Source organism: Nomascus leucogenys, chromosome 2, assembly GCF_006542625.1.
Source record: "Nomascus leucogenys isolate Asia chromosome 2, Asia_NLE_v1, whole genome shotgun sequence".
Lineage (NCBI taxonomy): Eukaryota > Metazoa > Chordata > Mammalia > Primates > Hylobatidae > Nomascus > Nomascus leucogenys.
The window spans coordinates 1,141,997-1,158,039 of record NC_044382.1 but is presented as its reverse complement, the minus strand read 5'-3'; the positions used below and the strand labels follow the sequence as shown (position 1 = coordinate 1,158,039).

At 49.7% G+C, this 16,043-nt stretch overlaps 1 protein-coding gene across 1 annotated transcript in view; it reads right to left on the bottom strand.

Moving 5' to 3' along the window:
• GFPT2 (glutamine-fructose-6-phosphate transaminase 2) overlaps positions 1-16,043 on the bottom strand; it is a 54,474-nt gene that overhangs the window by 12,170 nt on the left and 26,261 nt on the right. Inside the window, exons 8-15 of the mRNA XM_003279564.4 lie at positions 12,997-13,076; positions 12,365-12,482; positions 6,959-7,122; positions 5,408-5,503; positions 5,209-5,306; positions 4,791-4,911; positions 2,242-2,399; positions 1,176-1,290 (exon numbers count right to left, since the gene is read on the bottom strand). Of these exons, the coding sequence (XP_003279612.1) occupies positions 1,176-1,290; positions 2,242-2,399; positions 4,791-4,911; positions 5,209-5,306; positions 5,408-5,503; positions 6,959-7,122; positions 12,365-12,482; positions 12,997-13,076 (950 nt within the window). The remainder of the gene's footprint in view (positions 1-1,175; positions 1,291-2,241; positions 2,400-4,790; positions 4,912-5,208; positions 5,307-5,407; positions 5,504-6,958; positions 7,123-12,364; positions 12,483-12,996; positions 13,077-16,043) is intronic.

Genomic DNA, 16,043 nt, shown 5'->3' with positions numbered 1-16,043 from the left:
TTTTGCACGGTTATGACCTGGCTTAAAGGAAGAATGCTTTTCTCAGAAATAAACCTGCAGCATGCTGTCTCGGCCAGTGTCAGGCCCCGAGGGCCTGGAATTGACCATTCTCTGTGGTGGCCCTTCCCCCACTGCCTGCTCTGGGGTTTGGCCTTGGCTCCCAGGAGGCTCCAGCGCCCACTCTGTCTCCGGGAGGGCACTCCCCAGGAGCCCCTTGATGTCCTGTCCGCAGTGAGCGTTCCATGCCAGCCTGGGGCAAGGCTCGGTTCATCTCCGCCTCTCAGGCCTGCACAGAGGTCTCTCTCCTGCTCTGGCATGTGAGTGGCGGAAGGAGGTGAGCCGCTGCTTATCTTGGCAGGCCAGGGTTGGCACACGGGGCAGGGCATGGCACTGGTTCTTAATATACATGTGGTGGATGAATGAAGAAAGGGGAGGCCACGGTCCCCAAGGAGGTCATGATTTAGTGCAACAGACATTGTATCTCACCAGCTACAACAGCTGCGACTGTGCTGCTGCCCAGCAAATGGGGAAAGTGTGGTGGGGCTGCCAAGGAGCGCCTGGCATAGGAAGGGCCTGGGGCCATTTGCTCTTTCTCGAGTACTTACTGAGCACCTACTGTATGCCTGCCCTGTGCTGGACACCAGCTGTCCAGTGGCGGCTCTGGCAGACAGGGCAGTGTGTTTGCGGAGCCGACACGTTAGTTGGGGGAGACAGGCCAGTCAACAGGTGAACAGGCTATTTCAGGTCATGAGGTGTGTTATAAAGAAAATAAACGGTTAATGTTTCACAGAGTGCTGGGGTTGGGGCCTCTGTTAGCGTGGCCAGGGAGGGTCTCAGGAGGTGACATCTGAGCTGAGGTTTGGGAGATGAGAAGCTGTCGGCTGTATGCAGAGCAGGAGGAAGATGGTTCAGCAGAGCAAAGAGCCCGTGTGAAGGCCCTGCGGTGAGAAAGTGCTCAGCACCGCTAAGGACCAGGGAGGCAGCGCAGGGGAGGGCGGGGGCCGAGCAGGATGAGGTCAGAGGCAGCAAGGCCTCCAGAAGGGAGTTGGGGCAGCTAGAAAGTTTGAGGAGGAGGGAGAAATGAACAACATCCTGTACAGGGGAGAGTCGACAGAGAGTGGCCAGCAACAGTCCACTAGATCTGAAAACATGGAAAGCTGAATTCTAGAACATACCAGGTAAAGATCTCAAGCCACGGATGATCTCTTGCCTCCTGTTTTGTAGTGAAATTCGATCTTCAGACATCATCAAACCAAACATCACCAGAGAGATGAACTGACTGGTATAAGCCTGTGCACAAAGAAGGAGGTGGCAAGGACCTTATTTTCATTTTTTAAATCAACTTTAGTTTTTGAGACAGGATCTACTCTGTTGCTCACGCCAGAGTGCAGTGGCGAGATCATGGCTCACTGCAGCCTCAACCTCAAGTGATTCTCCCACCTCAGCCTCCCGAGAAAATGGGACTACAGGCGCCACCACCCTGCCCAGTTAATTTTTAGGTTTTATTTATTTATTTATTTATTTATATTTTGTTTTTGAGACAAAGTCTTGCCGTGTTGCCCAGGCTGGAGTGCAGTGGCTCAATCTCGGCTCACTGCAACCTCCACCTCCCAGGTTCAAGTGATTCTTCTGCCTCAGCCTCCCACGTAGCTGGGATTACAGGCACGCGCCACCACACCCGACTAATTTTTGTATTTTTAGCAGAGATGGGGTTTCACCATGCTGGTCAGGCTGGTCTCAAACCCCTGACCTCAGGTGATCCGCCCGCCTCGACCTCCCAAAGTGCTGGGATTACAGGCCTGAGTCACCGCAACTGGCCTAAGTTTTATTTTTGACGGAACGGGGTTGCCTGGGGCGGTCTGGAACTCCTGGGTTCAAGGGATGCTCCCGCCTCAGTCTCCCACAGTGCTGGGATTCCAGGTGGGAGCCCCGTGCCAGCCCTAAAGGACTTTAAAATAAGCGTCTCCAAGGTGCTCAAAAAGTCACAGGACAACATGGACGAAACACAGGAACATGACTTGGGAATAAAATGAGACTAAATATTAAGATACGGGAATCCAAGAGGGGAGGGGAAAGGAAGGGAGGGGAGAGAAGGGGTGAGGTGGGAAGGGGAAAGAAAGGCGGTGGCGCGGGCAGAGCAGGGCGCAACTGCCCAGCGCGTCCAGGACGAAGGAGAGCGGGCTCTGGTGCACCTGCCTCCTCCAGGCTCTCCCTGGGACGGGCGCCCGTGGCTCCTCCTACCTTGGTGCTGGCCACGCCGATCTCCGGCCCTGCGTTGATGTGGACGCCGCAGTCGGTCTCGCGCGAGATGGAGCTGCCCACGGTGTTGGTGACGCCCACGGTCAGGGCGCCGCGGTCCTTACAGTAGCGCAGCGCCAAGAGGGTGTCCGCGGTCTCGCCTGCCGCACAGGGGCCCTCTCAGTGCCGCGCTCCGCCCGCCTCAGCCCTACCCCAAACCCCTTCCTCAACCTCCGGCTCTTACAGGGAAATCGGCGCCCAAGACACAGCCGGCAGGTGTTCAGAAAGGAAAACGCACGCTCAACAGCCTTTTCGGCTGATTCTTAGATTCAAGATGTGTTACTATTTGTGGCAAGCATTTTTTCATTTAAGTCTCGTGACAACCCCATGAGGACCATCGTCCCCATTTTCCTCTTGAGGATGAGGGCTCAGAGCCAGGATCAAAGCCACACAGCTGGTGACAGGTGGGCCTGACTCCCAGGGCCCTTTCTGCAACTGAATAAGCTGCCTGATTCAGAACATGCTGAGATGGAACAGATTTAACATTTGAAAAGCAGGAATGTCCCCAAGTGGTGTTTCTCAACTAGATCCTGTTTGAAAGGACACTTCTTGCAAGCCTCTCAGTGTGGACTCAAATTGTTTTTAGAATAAAGCTAAACGGCTTCATGCATAAACCAGCACAAACTCCCTGTGTTTGTAAGTCCTAACGAACTCAAATTAAATTCACATAAGCCAGACTATAAAATCTATAAACTATAAAATGACCATAAAATCAAAACTGTTGAAATCCTCACGGGTCGGGAGGCTGTTCTGTCTGCAGGGCCACTGCTCTTGGCTGTGTCTGTCCCAGCTTTGCAGGGCAGGCAGGTGCCGCCCGTACTAGGTGGCCCAATTCTCCTCTGCTTTTCTTTCTTCAGAGCCCTGGGATATGGCACTGGAGTGTCACGGGGTACTGTGGTGAGGGTGGGGGAAGGGGGTTCTAACTTCTGTCACCCGTGCCCTAGGGTTTAATAGTGTTTTTTCAATCTCATTAAAGGGCTGACTTCTGTACACACAGAGATTCGGAAGCTGCCACTTCATTATTTTCATATTAGGCCCACCTCTGTTCTTTTGTTAATGTCTCCCACCAATTTATAAAATAGTTTTAGGCTCTGGTGGGATCGTAAACCCAAAGGTGAATGTGGCAGCAGCTCCTGCGTCATAAGGTGGTGGGCCGGATGGTCGGTGTACCTGTACTGGTTTTTCTTCACTTCTCAACAAAATGGAAATGGTATTTAAAATTGAAAATGGCAGTAGTACTAAAAGTCCCAATAGATGATAGAGCATTACAATCAGTATTTAGTTGTGGTAGTAACACCGTGGTTATATGTTTTTCTTTTTTTCTTTTTTTTTTTTTTGGAGACGGAGTCTCGCTCTGTCGCCCAGGCTGGAGTGCAGTGGCGCGATCTAGGCTCACTGCAAGCTCCGCCTCCCGGGTTCACGCCATTCTCCTGCCTCAGCCTCTCTGAGTAGCTGGGACTACAGGCGCCCGCCACCACGCCCAGCTAATTTTTTGTTTGTTTGTTTGGGTTTTTTTTTTGTATTTTTAGTAGAGATGAGGTTTCACCGTGTTAGCTAGGATGGTCTTGATCTCCTGACCTCGTGATCCGCCCGCCTCAGCCTCCCAAAGTGAGCCACCGCGCCTGGCCGGTTATATGTTTTTCTTTTATCATTTAAATCGTGCAGCCTGAAGTATTTATATGGATGAATATCATGATGCCTGGGATTGGCTTCAAAGTAACCCCATGGAGATGAGGGGTTAATATGAGTGTGTCCGACCAGCACGAGATGGGCTGGATGAGGCTAGGATATTCATTATATGAAAACTCTACTTTTATAAAGGCTTGGAATTACGCGTAATTAAAACATTTCAAAAATCCTCCATGAGCTCAAGGAGGCTCCGAGCCTATGGCCCTGGATCACCTCCCTGAGGCAGCTGGAGCAAATGTCAAGCCTAGTGTTGCGATGGCACCAGATGGGATGCATGTAGCTCGGGCGACCTTCCTTGGCCCTAAAAGGGAGCACTGTCTCCCCACACCTCCCCCTGCTGGGCAGCCTGGGCACTGCATGCCACAGGCAGCTAGGCTTGGACACGTGGGCACAGAGCCCATACTGGGTCCTCCACGTGACTCTCAACCTAACAGAATGTTAAAGGAGACGTTTTTTCTATTAACATAAATCAGCAAACATTTATGAGCACCTTGGTAAGTGGTCCTTGAAGTCTTGGATAGGCAAGAAGAGGGAGAAGCCATGGGGCAGGGGAAAAACTAAAGTGCGTGGATTTCCAGCCCAATCCCAGCTCTGTCACCCCCTGACTGCATGGCCTTAGACATCCCTTGCCCTCCCCGTACAATGGCGACAGTGATCCATGGCTCTAAGGGTTAAATGACCGCTGCAAGAGAGGGTTCACGGCACAGGGTAGCCGTGCAGGGGACTTAACTGAATGAAGGAGAAGAGGGGAGAGCCCAGAGCTGACCTGACGCAAGGCTGGCCACACCGCCTGTGTCCCTTACCTGACTGGCTGATGAAAAAGCAAACATCATCCCTGAACACAGGCGTGTTCCTGTCCAGAAAATCACTAGCGAGTTCAACCATCACAGGAAGCTCAGTCAGTTCCTCCAAAACTTGCCGCGTCTGAAGCCAACAAGCATAGAGACTAAAGTCGGTCACAGGCACGAAAGGACACGGGGCAGCTGGGCTTCTAGGGACAGTTTGCGACACGGAACCTCCCTGTCCAGGTGGCGAGGGGACTTCGGTCACCCACAGGCCACCTCAAAGATAAAAGGGTTCCGTGTCACTTCTCACACTAGCTCGTGGGAATGGGTACAAGGGCTTAGCCAAATTCAGAAGGCCAAATGAGTGACAAAACTGAAGGCCAGTGTCTGGTCCTAGACTGCTGTCGATCTCCCCATGCACGTGTGTCACACTCACAGCCACGGCAGCGTGGTAGCTGGTTCCACAGCCAATCACAATGAGCCGTCGGCATCGTCGAATCTCCTTCAAGTGGTCCTTCAAGCCACCCAGGAGCACTGCAGGGCACACGACAGGGCGTTGATGCTGAGTCTACACAGTCACCACATTCCCTGAGACTAGGCACAGGCGGAGGCTCCCCACCGAGTGTAGGAATTACCTGTGTTGGTCTCAAAATTCACCCGACCTCTCATAGTATTGAAAACTGATTCTGGCTGTTCGAAGATCTCCTTCTGCATAAATGCGCTGAAGTTACCTGGTCAAATAAACATCTGGTCAGTTTTAATTTCATTATATTTCACTGCTTTTCATCAGGAATAGTTCACTGCTTTTCATTATGCAGTAGTGACAGCAACTCCACTGCAGATTCCCAAAGGCATCCCCAGGGATTATCCTGCCTGACACTCACTACCATCAGAGGGAAGCAGGTCAGGAACCAGGACTATCTCCAATTTACATATTGGATCCTCCGGCTTGAGGAAGGGAGGGATTTGCCCGAGGCATGCAAGTAACAAATGGCCTGGCTGATCCCTCTGGGCCATGTTCCCTTAGCAAGGCCAAAAGAAAGTAAAGTGCTTCACTCCCAAAAAGCCACCCAGCTAGGAAAGTACAGCTAAGCAGGCCCGAAGAAACAGGCAATTTTCTTTTTAATAAATACCCTCCTGGTTTCTGTAATGAAAACCTTTCCAGCCACACAGGCATTTCCAGGGCTCTGATTTGAGTGGGATTGGATGGTGCTGACGAGACAATGGGGCTGCAGGGTGTTCGAGCCCCTGATGCAGCAGCTGCACCTGATGCTCTGGAGGTGCCCACAGGCGGGGCAGGCTGTGTTCTTTAGGATACGCACACTCATGACGCCAACATCGCCCGTGCTCCCGACCTGTCACCCATGACCTGGCACTTGTGTGACGAGCAAATGAAGCAAGTGGGGGAATGAGGGGTGGTCACCATAGGGGAGGGGCTGGGGAGGGACCATGGCAGACACAGGAGCAGAGAAGGACTCTCTGAGGGGGTGACATTTCAGGGGAGCTGGAGGCAAATGAAAAGGAACCAGTCCTATGAGAAGAACAGCGAATGCAGGGGCTGTGGCGGGGCACAGTGGGACAGAGGGTTGAGTGCGGTGGGGCCAGGCTTTGGCCCCACTGGGGTGTGGGGTTTGTGGGCTGTGGCAGGGAGTTTGGATTTTATTCTAAGAACAGTAGGAAACCATTGGAGGGCCTTGAGCAGCGGGATGATCACAGGGGCTGATTCATGTTCTTAAAAGTTTGCTCAGGCTGCCCTGTGGGGTAGAGGTTGTAAGGGGACAGAAATGGGTGCAGACAGAGAGGCTCTCCTTGTAGGGAGAAAGTGTACCCCCACCCTCCTATTTACTGCAGACCTGCAGACTTCCACCCAGAGGAGAAATGATGCCCGAGGGTGGGAATGTGTCCCGCGGAGTCGGTGAAGGAAGGCAGCTGACACACTGGGCTCAGTTCCAGTAGGGAAGACCTGGCGCCTGGCTGCAGACAGGAGCCCCCGCTTGGAGGCGCCAGGCCAGCCTCCCCACATCCTCTCACCTGTGCAAGCCACAGGCTACCTGCAGCCCTGCCCTGGTGGCCACAGAGGGCAGGAGGGCTGTGGCCTCTACTAGGGCCAGGCAGAGAGTGTCAGGAGCTCCACCAGGCACACTGGCTCCTGAGGCTGCCGCACATGGACTCTAGAGGACACCTGCCTTTCATGATTTGCTGCAGTTCCATCTGCAAGGTCTGGATGGCTCGAGATGGGTCATCACTAGCCGAGCGCTTGACCCGGTGAATGGAGAGTTTCCCATCAGCCACTGCGGCGATGTCATCGTCCTCCAGGAAGATGACCCGGTTGGTGTGCTCTATGATAGCGCTGGGCAAGGGAAACAGGCACCATCAGTGCCCCGCCCGAGCAGTTACGAGGCAGCAGCCCCTCGCTGGTTCCCAAGTGCGGGGGCCACATTGTTGGCATTTTAGGAGGCACAGAGAGACCACACTAAAAACACTGATTTGCACATGAATCTTCCTTTTCTTCTCCACTCTTCCCTCCTGCCCCCACGGAATTATTCTGAAGCCAGTCCCAGACATTATATCATTTCTTCTGTAAACACTTTACCATATGGCTCTAAAACTATTTTAACCTCCTATAATACCATAATCATCTCTAAAATTAATAGTTGTTCCTTTATGTCATCAAATATCCAGCATGTTCACATTTCTCCAATAATCCCATGGCTGTCTTTTTATAACTGGTTTCTTCAAATCAGGATCCAAACAATGTCACCTCTGGAAGATACTCGAGAACCAACCCATTATTCTGAGTCGTGAAGGGAGAGAATAAAGCATTTATCTCGCCTTTCTAAACAATCTGTCTTTCGGAACAACCACATACTTTATGAAGGCAAGTTTCTCTAAGAAGTGATACAGCTGGTAATGAAGAAATAATGGAATTAGAAGAATCAATTTATGAACTCCTAATTATTAATAGCTCTAATCAAGGACCATCCATGGCTGTTGAAACCAGAAGGTACAAAGCTGGATGAAGCTTTATCATGGATGGATAAGGCTGGCAACGCTCAAACCCCTGATGGCTCTTAGCACAAAAAGAGAGATGGTGAGCCATCACCTGCCTCCGGATGGAAGGACACACCACCAACCATGTAGTCTTGCCAAAAAAACAAACCTGAGTAAGATCGAGCTTTTAACACTCGTAAACTCCAGTGTACAAGAAACACAGGGGACAGGGGAAGATGGTAAATGACACCAGGGGGTGCATTCAGCAAAACCCAGACAATGGGAAACTCATTAGGACAAAAGACCTAGTTTCTTACACATGCGCACACATGTACACAAAGGAGCCCTAAAAGTAATCTACAAGCTATGCTTACCAAAGAAACATAGGGTCCTTGTATTTGTTTGTTTATTTATTTATTTATTTATTTTTTTGAGACTGAGTCTCGCTCTGTTGCCCAGGCTGGAGTGCAGTGGCACAATCTCTGCTCACTGCAACCTCCGCCTCCCGGGTTCATGCCATTCTCCTGCCTCAGCCTCCTGAGTAGTTGGGATTACAGGCGCCCGCCACCACGCCCAGATACTTTCGTGTATTTTTAGTAGAGACGGGGTTTCACCGTGTTATCCAGGACGGTCTCGATCTCCTGACCTCGTGATCCACCTGCCTCGGTCTCCCAAAGTGCTGGGATTACAGGCGTGAGCCACCGCACCCAGCCCGTTGTGTTTATTTTTATAACTTTCTCTGTATGGAAAGGAATAATGATTTTTTTCCCTTGAGATCATAACACAAAATCTTTTTAAATAATTTTAAGTTTGAAAAGTTGCTAAATGAAAAAGAAAGGTAATTAATGGTATATAGTTGTGGTATAAACCATCAGCTTGGGCTTGAAGGACTACTGGAGAAAACACCCTCGGCCGGGCGCCCTGGCTCACGCCTGTAATCCCAGCACTTTGGGAGGCCGAGGCGGGCGGATCACAAGGTCAGGAGTTTGAGACCAGCCTGGCCAACATGGCAAAACCCCGTCTCTACTAAAAATACAAAAATTAGCCGGGTGTGGTGGCGGGCACCTATAATCCCAGCTACTTGGGAGGCAGGAGAATCACTTGAACCCAGGAGGCGGAGGCTGCAGTGGGCTGAGATTGTGCCACTGCACTCCAGCCTGGGTGACAGATCAAGACTCTGTCTCAAAAAAAAGAAAAAAAAAACACTCTCATTCTATCAAGAGCCACACCCACACGTGACTGCCTGAAAATGAACACTTAAACTCCTGGTGCAAAGGTAAGGAGAGAAACTATCAAGGTCTAAGGCTCTAAGAGAGGTATATCCAGCCAGATCCTAGGGAAGAAAGAGAAAGAAGGATGGCAAGCCACTGTACTGGAAAAAATATTTTAAACAAAACTTTGTATAAAAGTATACAAATAGCTTTGTATACTTTGTATAAAAGTATACAAATAGCTTTGTATACTTTGTATAAAAGTATACAAATAGCTTTGTATACTTTGTATAAAAGTATACAAATAGCTTTGTATACTTTGTATAAAAGTATACAAATAGCTTTGTATACTTTGCATAAAAGTATACAGTTTTATACAAAATTTTGTATAGAAATATATTTTTGTATAAAAAGTAGAAATATGGAGTGACAAGAAGTAAAAACGGCCCTATCCTGTCTCCAAGAGATCAACACTGCTTACATTGTAGCATTAACCAACCAACAATGCATGATGCATGTGTGTTTACATTTATGTGTGCATCTACATGTTTGTTTAAATATATTTTATTTCCAAAATGGGTAGTCATGTAATCTAGTCCTTAGGGCCACTAGCCCACGAGTTAGGCTTGAGGTGGACTCGGGGCCCTCTGTCTCTTGCCAGTCCTGTGCCCGTGGGCAACATACATAACCCCCTGGAGTTCCTGTCTCAGGTTCCACCTGCGTAAACAGAAAAGAGCTGTGCCTTCCCCAGAGGTCTGTCATGATTATTGCATGGGATCCTGGTGAGGCCCTCATACTGTGCCCCGCACACACTGGCCACCATTGCCCAAAAGCTGGACAGTGTGCTCGCATCTGGGAGGGCCACTCGCCATTCCTTTCTCAGCACGTGTTGTCTTTCTTGTCTCTACACTACACGTGACAGAATCACTTCCTGAAGTTCCAAAGGCATAAACAAATAAAATAATATGGAGGGTTTTGTTTTGTTTTGTTTTGTTTGAGACAGAGTCTCGCTCTGTTGCCCAGGCTGGAGTGCAGTGGTGCGATCTCGGCTCACTGCAAGCTCCGCCTCCCAGGTTCACGCCATTCTCCTGCCTCAGCCTCCCGAGTAGCTGGGACTACAGGCGCCCGCCACCACGCCTGGCTAATTTTTTGTATTTTTTGGTAGAGACGGGGTTTCACCACGTTAGCCAGGATGGTCTCGATCTCCTGACCTCATGATCCGCCCGCCTCGGCCTCCCAAAGTGCTGGGATTACAGGCGTGAGCCACCGTGCCTGGCCTGGAGGGTCTTAATTATAGCACAGAATTCACAGATTAATTTGGGTAGAGTCAATATTTTTAAAAAATAACTTGTAATCATTAAATTGGTTTTACATGTTGAGTGCATTAATTTTTTAAAATAGCTACTCTGGAAGCTGAGGCAGGAGGATCCCTTGAGTCCAGGAGTTAGTTCAAGGACAGCCTGGGCAACTTAATGAGACCCTGTCTCCAAAAAAAAAAAGATAAGAATAGTAAGCCTTCCTACTGAGGAATGTGGAATCTCTTCCTGTATTCAAATCTCTTACTTCTTCATAGTAAATTTCTGTAGTCTTCTCCAAATATGTTCTGGAGTATTTTTGTTAAAATTTACTCTAAAGCATTTTTTTTTCCAGCTGTGGTGAATAGTATTGCTTTTTCGGTTCACCTAACGTTTGCTGACTGCATCGTGCCCGGTCACGTGAGGTGACACCTGAGAACAAGGTGGACATGGTCCCACTCGAGCCAGATACAGTTTAGTGGCTAAGGCCAGGATATAGGATTTCCACACCTTTACTCCCAGCTGCTAGTACTATCAGTTCTAACAGCCTTTTGGCTGGGTTTAAAAATGTGTAATAGTATTGCCTACAAATAATTATTCCCTCTCCTTTCAGGCATTCAGGCCTTTTTTTTTTTTTTTAAAAGAAACATCTGGCCGGGCGCGGTGGCTCACACCTGTAATCCCAGCACTTTGGGAGGCCGAGGTGGGCGGATCATGAGGTCAGGAGATGGAGACAACCCTGGCTAATACAGTGAAACCCCGTCTCTACTAAAAATACAAAAAATTAGCTGGGCGTGGTGGTGGGCACCTGTAATCCCAGCTACTCGGGAGGCTGAGGCAGGAGAATCACTTGAACCCAGAGGCGGAGGTTGCAGTGAGCCGAGATCGCACCACTGCACTCCAGTCTGGGCAACAGAGTGAGACAAAATAAATAAATTAATTAAAATAAAAAAAGAAACATCTATCATACTTCATTGAATATAAGTTACTATTGATCATTAAGATCACAATTATTTGACAAACTTCTAAGAAATAAAAGCTTCAACAAATTCTAATGATACTACGCCAAAATCTACAATTCTGTGTGTTTTAGAATCACTGAAATAATACCAGCGTCTCGTTGGTATTCTCGGCGTGTTCTAAGGGGCACCATTTGGGAAGCGCTGCCCTGACCTCAGCGTTAAGTATGATGCTGGCTGTGCGTTTAACCAGGCCTCGCCTCCCTGTCGCTCCCGTTTCCCAGGAGACCTGGCCTGGTGTCCTCCCTGCCTCACAGCACAGCCCTATTAGAGGCTGGTCAGGAAAGAGAAAACCCATCAAGAATGGAAACATAACAAAGGCCCAAGCTTTTGGGTCTTTGAAGAAGGTACCAGAGGTGATTACAGCGGTTTTCTACTTCAAATGGCAGGAAAGTGCTTTGGTTCTCTCTCTCCCTCGCTCTCTCTCTCTCTCTCTCTCTCTCTGTGTGTGTGTGTGTGTGTATAACTTTTTTTTTCCTGAAATGAGTATAAAGCAGAATTTCTCAAATTTCAAAATCATTATTTGGTGGATTGATGAGAGCACGGACTTTAGAATCAATTGAAAAACTCCCTGTGTCTTGGCTCTGTCTTTCACAAATGGTCTCACCCCAGGCAAAGGCGAGGAGGGGCGTGGGAGGGACTGAGGTCTAGACACACTTGTCTCATCTAAAGGGGGCAGCCTTTGAGCAGATCCAGACACCTGCTACCCGAGAGAGGGCTGCACAGCGTGCCCAGATCTGCTAGTTCTTCCAGAGAAGCTAGAGATTCAGATTTCTCTGTGAAATCTCCAAATTTTACAACATTGGCAACAACCCATTCATTTTGTGCAGGCTCGAAGCACTGTGCCCACCAGTGCATCTGGCCTTTAGCCACCAGACCTGCCTACCACAGTCTCGCAGGCGCTCCTAGGGCAAGGACTCCAGGCCCAGGCCCAGGGATGGCTGAACTCTTCTTCGGCCCTGCGACTTGCTGAGCCACGACAGCTCACATGGAAGGATGAGTAAGAACCGCAGTGTTTAGACAGGCATTCTTTGATTACATAATCCCAGGAAGCGAAGAGAAGAAGGCTCAGTTACCTTGCATCAGAAGCAAAGAAGAATTCCACAGCCTTGTCGCCCACAGCATGCAGGCAGGCGGAGCTGTCCAGCCTCTTCATCCGTGTCTTACAGATATTCTTCACATTCTCCAGAGTGCCTAGCAAATGGAGGAATGGGTTGCAAATCCCACTGGGATGTTTTGTTTGCATAACATGCAGCAAGGAACCAATTTCCCCTCTGAATATGTGTGGGAGAAATTTGCAATTTTTAGCTTTGGCTGTGTCAGCCAAATCGTGTAAAAGATCCCCAAATAGCACAGCACCACCGCAAAAGCATTTAAATGGCTACAGTGTGAGAGGAATGCAAACAAAAGCAAACCAAAGAAGCACTCACATCAAAGCCCAGTTGCCGTTATACAACAGCACTTTTGTGTATGTTTGACAACATACAAAATCATGATAAACTCATGTCCATAATAAAAAGCTTAAAAAAAATGGAGCCAAGTCTCAGTTGCGCAAAAACCTTTTAGACCTGGAGCTGTGCGCCTGTTGGGTCTGGCTCAGAGTGGGGCTTCCTTGCCTCAGAGGGGAGCTGACCGTGCCAGCGCCGCTGCCGAGTCCTGCGACGCCAGGCAGCAGCTGTGCTGTGCCAGTGCTTCTTGAGAAACTTACACGTCCTGTATAAGATGGGGATCTGCTCTGTGGAGAGCTTGTATTTGCTCCGGACTCCGATGAGCAGGGGGCTGCCTCTCCTGTAGGGAGAAAGAGGCATCCCATGACCCACCGCCTTTGATGCCCAGGGCTGGGTGTCTGCCCAGCATCTGAGGTAGGATCCCCACATCTAGCCCTTTCCCTGATCTTGTGATCTGCCCGCTTCAGCCCCCCAAAGTGCTGGGATTACAGGCATGAGCCGCTGTGCGCCCAGCCAAATCATGAGATCTTCATCACGTTCACCACTGGAAGTTGTGAATCAGAAGGAAATCTCCTAAAGCTCTTTCCTGAAGATCCCCTGCCGAGGTGCTCAGAGAGCCAGGCTCCAGTGGCTGAGACAGTGACACCGGGACAGGAGGCCTGAGTGAGAGCCCCTCACCTTGGCCAGCTGCAGACTCCCTGAGATTTTGGAGGTTTTGGGGTGGAGGATCCTGTTTAGGTCCCACAGGACGGACGCCTGGAGCACAGGATGGAAAGGCCAGCTCCTGAGTCCCAGGTCCCTGACTTGGCATCACCCACCTGCCCAGTAAGCCTGGTAACCTGTCTCACTCCCACCCTCCTAGGCCGGGCCTCCTCCAGTCCAGTCGAGTCCCCACATGTGATCAACCCACACAGTTAGATGGCGGAGGCTGAGCGTTCGGCAGCGAAGGAGGCGCTGGTGGGGTACAGGGGCACTCTGGGTCTCCACCCAGCCTCGACGGCAGCGCATCCCTATCACAATAGGGCCCTGCACCCACCATCTGCCCCAAGACCCCCTGTTGTTCCTTCCCTTCCCCTAGCCCAGTTCTCTGGCATTAGTGGGCACTAGTCTTTTTGTATATTCTCTACTTTGTAGGTGACATAAGGTGATTTCTTGGGTGGTGTTTTGTCTCTGCCTAAGTGACACCCTGTGGATGTACGTTTAGAATCTTCACCCTGTACCAGGTAGACTTCATCATAAAAAGGACAATAACTGTCACAGGCAAAATCTCAGGGAGTCTGCAGCTGGCCAAGGTGAGGGGCTCTCACTCAGGCCTCCTGTCCCGGCGTCACTGTCTCAGCCACTGGAGCCTGGCTCTCTGAGCACCTCGGCAGGGGATCTTCAGGAAAGAGCTTTAGGAGATTTCCTTCTGATTCACAACTTCCAGTGGTGAACGTGATGAAGATCTCATGATTTGGCTGGGCGCACGGCGGCTCACGCCTGTAATCCCAGCACTTTGGGGGGCTGAAGCGGGCAGATCACAAGATCAGGAGTTCGACACCAGCCTGGCCAACATGGTGAAACCCTGTCTCTACTAAAAATACAAAAATTAGCTGGGCATGGTGGCGGGTGCCTGTAATCCCAGCTACTCGGGAGACTGAGACAAGAGAATCACTTGAACCCGGGAGGCGAAGGTTGCAGTGAGCCGAGATCACGCCACTGCACTCCAGCCTGGCCGACAGAGCAAGACTCCATCTCTAAATAAATAAATAAATAAATAGATCTCATGATTTAAATGACATCCTGCTTCCAAAATCTAATCCTTTGCTCATTCTTATAAATTACAGCATGCAAATAAAATTTACCATAGGTGTGCACAGAAATAGGCGGCTCACTCTGGTAACACATGCACTCTAAACCTGCAGTTCTTCAAACCAGGCAGGTAAAACTGCAGTGGTTACTAAAGGATGTGTGTCTTTTCCCCTCTACACATTAATTTATTAAGAAGAGGAAAACACAGACGAACACTGTAATAAGACAATTTAAGAGAGCTGCTTCAAACACATGAATTGGAGTACAATCCGGTAACATTTTGCCTTAGATGATTTCTTGCTAACTTAGATCAGTGAACTAATAAGTGCTTGCTCATCGGCTGGAATCCAGTCCACAGATATCCATAATCTGTTAGGCTGACTCAACGCAGTTCCTAAATTTTTCTTCAACAATAACATACCTTGTTTTCCAGTCACGTTGGCCTGTTTGGACCCCACTTACGGCTTCTCAAAGCGGGGGACAAAGTCTGGGGCTTTGAGGAAGGTGCTATGAACACCTTGAATATTTTAATCATTTATTGTCTAAAGCAAATCTGAGAGATAGTTCTGGGGCCAGTGGGGAATTAGCATAAATAGTTTATAATAATGGCAGTGAGAAAGTAGGTGGTTATCTAATTTTCTTGGCAAATGACTCCCCCAAATTTTATTGCTGTAGGTTGAGCTCTGTGGTTTCTCTAGACCTTGAGACATAATTCTCCCAAGACAACCCGAAGATTGTCCTGCAGGTATAGAGCCCTCAGTTATAGGCAATTTAGAAAAATAAAGCTTTATTGCTTCTTCACACTGCCTTCTTCTGAGTTCATTTAAAACAGCAAATCATGATAAAATTGGATTTTAAAAAGGGCTTCTAAATTTGATAGGAACCAACTGGTATTTTATAATTCTATGAATTGAAGGAATTAAATTCCAAATGGCAAATTAGTTCCAGTCTTAGAAAAGGTTAAAAAAATGATGATAAATTCCTGTTGTTTCCTGCTGAGATACTATGCCAGTCTGGAAGAGACAGCCTCACCCCCTCCGGCCGTCTCCCAGGCCACAGGTTCATTCTAGATGGCTCCCCCAGGGCTTCAGATGAAGCCCGCAGCCCGCAGGGCACGGAGGCCATTTAGAGCCAGCCTCTGTCCGCCTCTCCACGCCCCACAGCCCTTGAGGCCCTGGAGCAGTGTCCACACCACCTTGCTCACCACCGTCTCCCATGCCGGGCACACAGCAGGTGTCAGTAAACACACACTGGGCCTAGAGCGCCTTCGTCCCACCAGTGCCCTTGCACCGTGCCCCCACCTTGCCAACGGTGATCCTGGGAGGTCCCACTTCCTCTGGGCCCCTTGCCTTTGCTCATGCTGGTTCCTCTTCCCACTGTCTGCCTGTCCCAGGAAGCCCCCTGCCTGGGGCTACCTGCCATTGCCCCCCTGCCAGGTAAGGTGATATCCTGTGCTGGGGCCGGGCATAGGGCATCACTATCCTCTGCCCTTCTCTGCCCTCCCACACAACCGTTC